Source organism: Buceros rhinoceros, unplaced genomic scaffold (genome assembly GCF_000710305.1).
Source record: "Buceros rhinoceros silvestris isolate BGI_N320 unplaced genomic scaffold, ASM71030v1 scaffold19896, whole genome shotgun sequence".
NCBI lineage: Eukaryota > Metazoa > Chordata > Aves > Bucerotiformes > Bucerotidae > Buceros > Buceros rhinoceros.
The window spans coordinates 2,777-4,760 of NW_010419557.1; the positions used below are offsets into that span (position 1 = coordinate 2,777).

Here is a 1,984-nt window from a genome sequence, read left to right on the forward strand (position 1 = left end):
AGACAGTGCTGCCACTGGGTCTGTCAAAAGGCTGAAAGGTAACTGCTCCCCTGCCAGTGTCCCAAGTGCAGAGGTGGCATCAGCACCAGGCTGTGGTGCCACCCCAGCTGGCACGGTGACACGGCTCTCCTTCCCCAGACAATGCCACTGACAAGGACCTGGCTGACCTCATATCTGAGATGGAGATGATGAAGCTCATGGACAAGCACAAGAACATCATCAACCTCCTGGGAGTCTGCACCCAGGACGGTGAGGAGGCTGCAGGACGTGGATGGCAGCAGGGGATTGGGGTCAGTGGCAGGCAGGGTGCTGGGCTGGGACAGGGCAGGGGCTGAGCCGAGCGGATGCCCTTCCCAGGACCACTGTACGTGATCGTGGAGTTTGCTGCGAAGGGCAACCTGCGTGAGTACCTCCGTGCCCGCCGCCCCCCGACACCCGACTACGCTTTCGACGTCACAGCAATGCCCGAGGAGCAGCTCTCCTTCAAGGACCTGGTCTCCTGTGTCTACCAGGTGGCCCGTGGCATGGAGTACCTGGAGTCCAAACGGGTAGGACTGGCACAGCCTGCGCTGGCTGCGCTCAACAGTGCCTGGGAGGGGCATGGTGGTGATGGAGGAGCTGTCCCCTCGATGTCACCTCTCTGAATGGGGAGAGCTCCTTCCCCTGGGCTGTCCAGAACCTCCCAGACACAACCAGCAAAGCTCAGGGCAGGTTCTCCCCAAAAATGTGGGGCTTAAAGCCTGACCCACCTCCTGGGTGTGTCCCCTGCTGAGTCTGTCACTGCAGCCAATGTGGTGTGGTGTGGTGTCACTGCAGCCAGTGTGGCCCTGCTGCTGCTGGGGTGTGGGGGTGTGCGTGGGAGGACAGCTCTGGGCGTGGGGAGGGGACACACAGGTCTGCAGCTGCTGTCTCACCTCCTGTGGGCGATGCTCCCCTCCCCACAGTGCATCCACCGTGACCTGGCTGCCCGCAACGTGCTGGTCACGGCAGAGAGTGTGATGAAGATCGCTGACTTCGGCTTGGCCAGGGATGTCCATGACATCGACTACTACAAGAAAACCAGCAATGTGAGTGGAGGGGCCTGGGAGAGAGGAGATGGGACCAGGGACCCCCAGCCAGGGCTGAGCAGGGTGTTTGCTCCCACAGGGTCGCCTGCCAGTGAAGTGGATGGCGCCTGAAGCCCTGTTCGACCGTGTCTACACGCACCAGAGTGACGTGTGAGTGCCAGAGTCACTGGGGGCTGAGGGTGCTGTCGGGGCCGGGGGGTTATGCATGTATGGGAGGGTCCCTTTGAGTAGGACAGGGGTACTCCATGGGGACAGCAGCAATGGGGCACATCTTCCCCAGGGGCGATGCCACCCTCTCCCGTACCTGCTCCTACGGCACTGCAGGGTGCAGTGGGGTGAGCTGGGTGTCTGCCTGGGGAGGGTTCTAGGAATATGGTTGAGCTTCCTTTTGCCACATGTGATCCCAGGTGGTCCTTTGGGATCCTGATGTGGGAGATCTTCACACTGGGGGGCTCCCCGTACCCTGGCATCCCTGTCGAGGAGCTCTTCAAGCTGCTGAAGGAGGGGCACCGCATGGACCGCCCGTCCAACTGCACCCACGAGCTGTGAGTACCAGCCAGGCAGGGCCAGTGGGGGGCATGGCAGGACCCCGCTAACACCTCCTTCCCCCTCCAGGTACATGTTGATGCGGGAGTGCTGGCACGCTGTGCCCTCACAGCGTCCCACCTTCAAGCAGCTCGTGGAAGGGCTGGACAAGATCCTGGCAGCTGTTTCGGAGGAGGTGAGCGGTGGGGGGTCTGGTCTGGTGGGTGGCAGGGCAGGTGGCATGGGTGCTGATGGCAGCAGTGCTGATGGCACCATCTGTCGCTGCAGTACCTGGACCTCTCCATGCCCTTTGAGCAGTACTCGCCCTCCTGCGAGGACACCGCCAGCTCCTGCTCCTCCGACGACTCAGTCTTCACCCATGACCCCCTGCC

At 62.2% G+C, this 1,984-nt stretch overlaps 1 protein-coding gene across 1 annotated transcript in view; it reads left to right on the forward strand.

Annotated features, from left to right (window-relative positions):
- The window catches only part of FGFR4 (fibroblast growth factor receptor 4), a gene marked incomplete at both ends in the record, with an annotated part of 5,780 nt that overhangs the window by 2,771 nt on the left and 1,025 nt on the right, over positions 1–1,984 (forward strand). The window contains 7 exons of the mRNA XM_010138996.1: positions 139–249; positions 358–548; positions 945–1,067; positions 1,147–1,217; positions 1,475–1,612; positions 1,683–1,788; positions 1,881–1,984. Of these exons, the coding sequence (XP_010137298.1) occupies positions 139–249; positions 358–548; positions 945–1,067; positions 1,147–1,217; positions 1,475–1,612; positions 1,683–1,788; positions 1,881–1,984 (844 nt within the window). The remainder of the gene's footprint in view (positions 1–138; positions 250–357; positions 549–944; positions 1,068–1,146; positions 1,218–1,474; positions 1,613–1,682; positions 1,789–1,880) is intronic.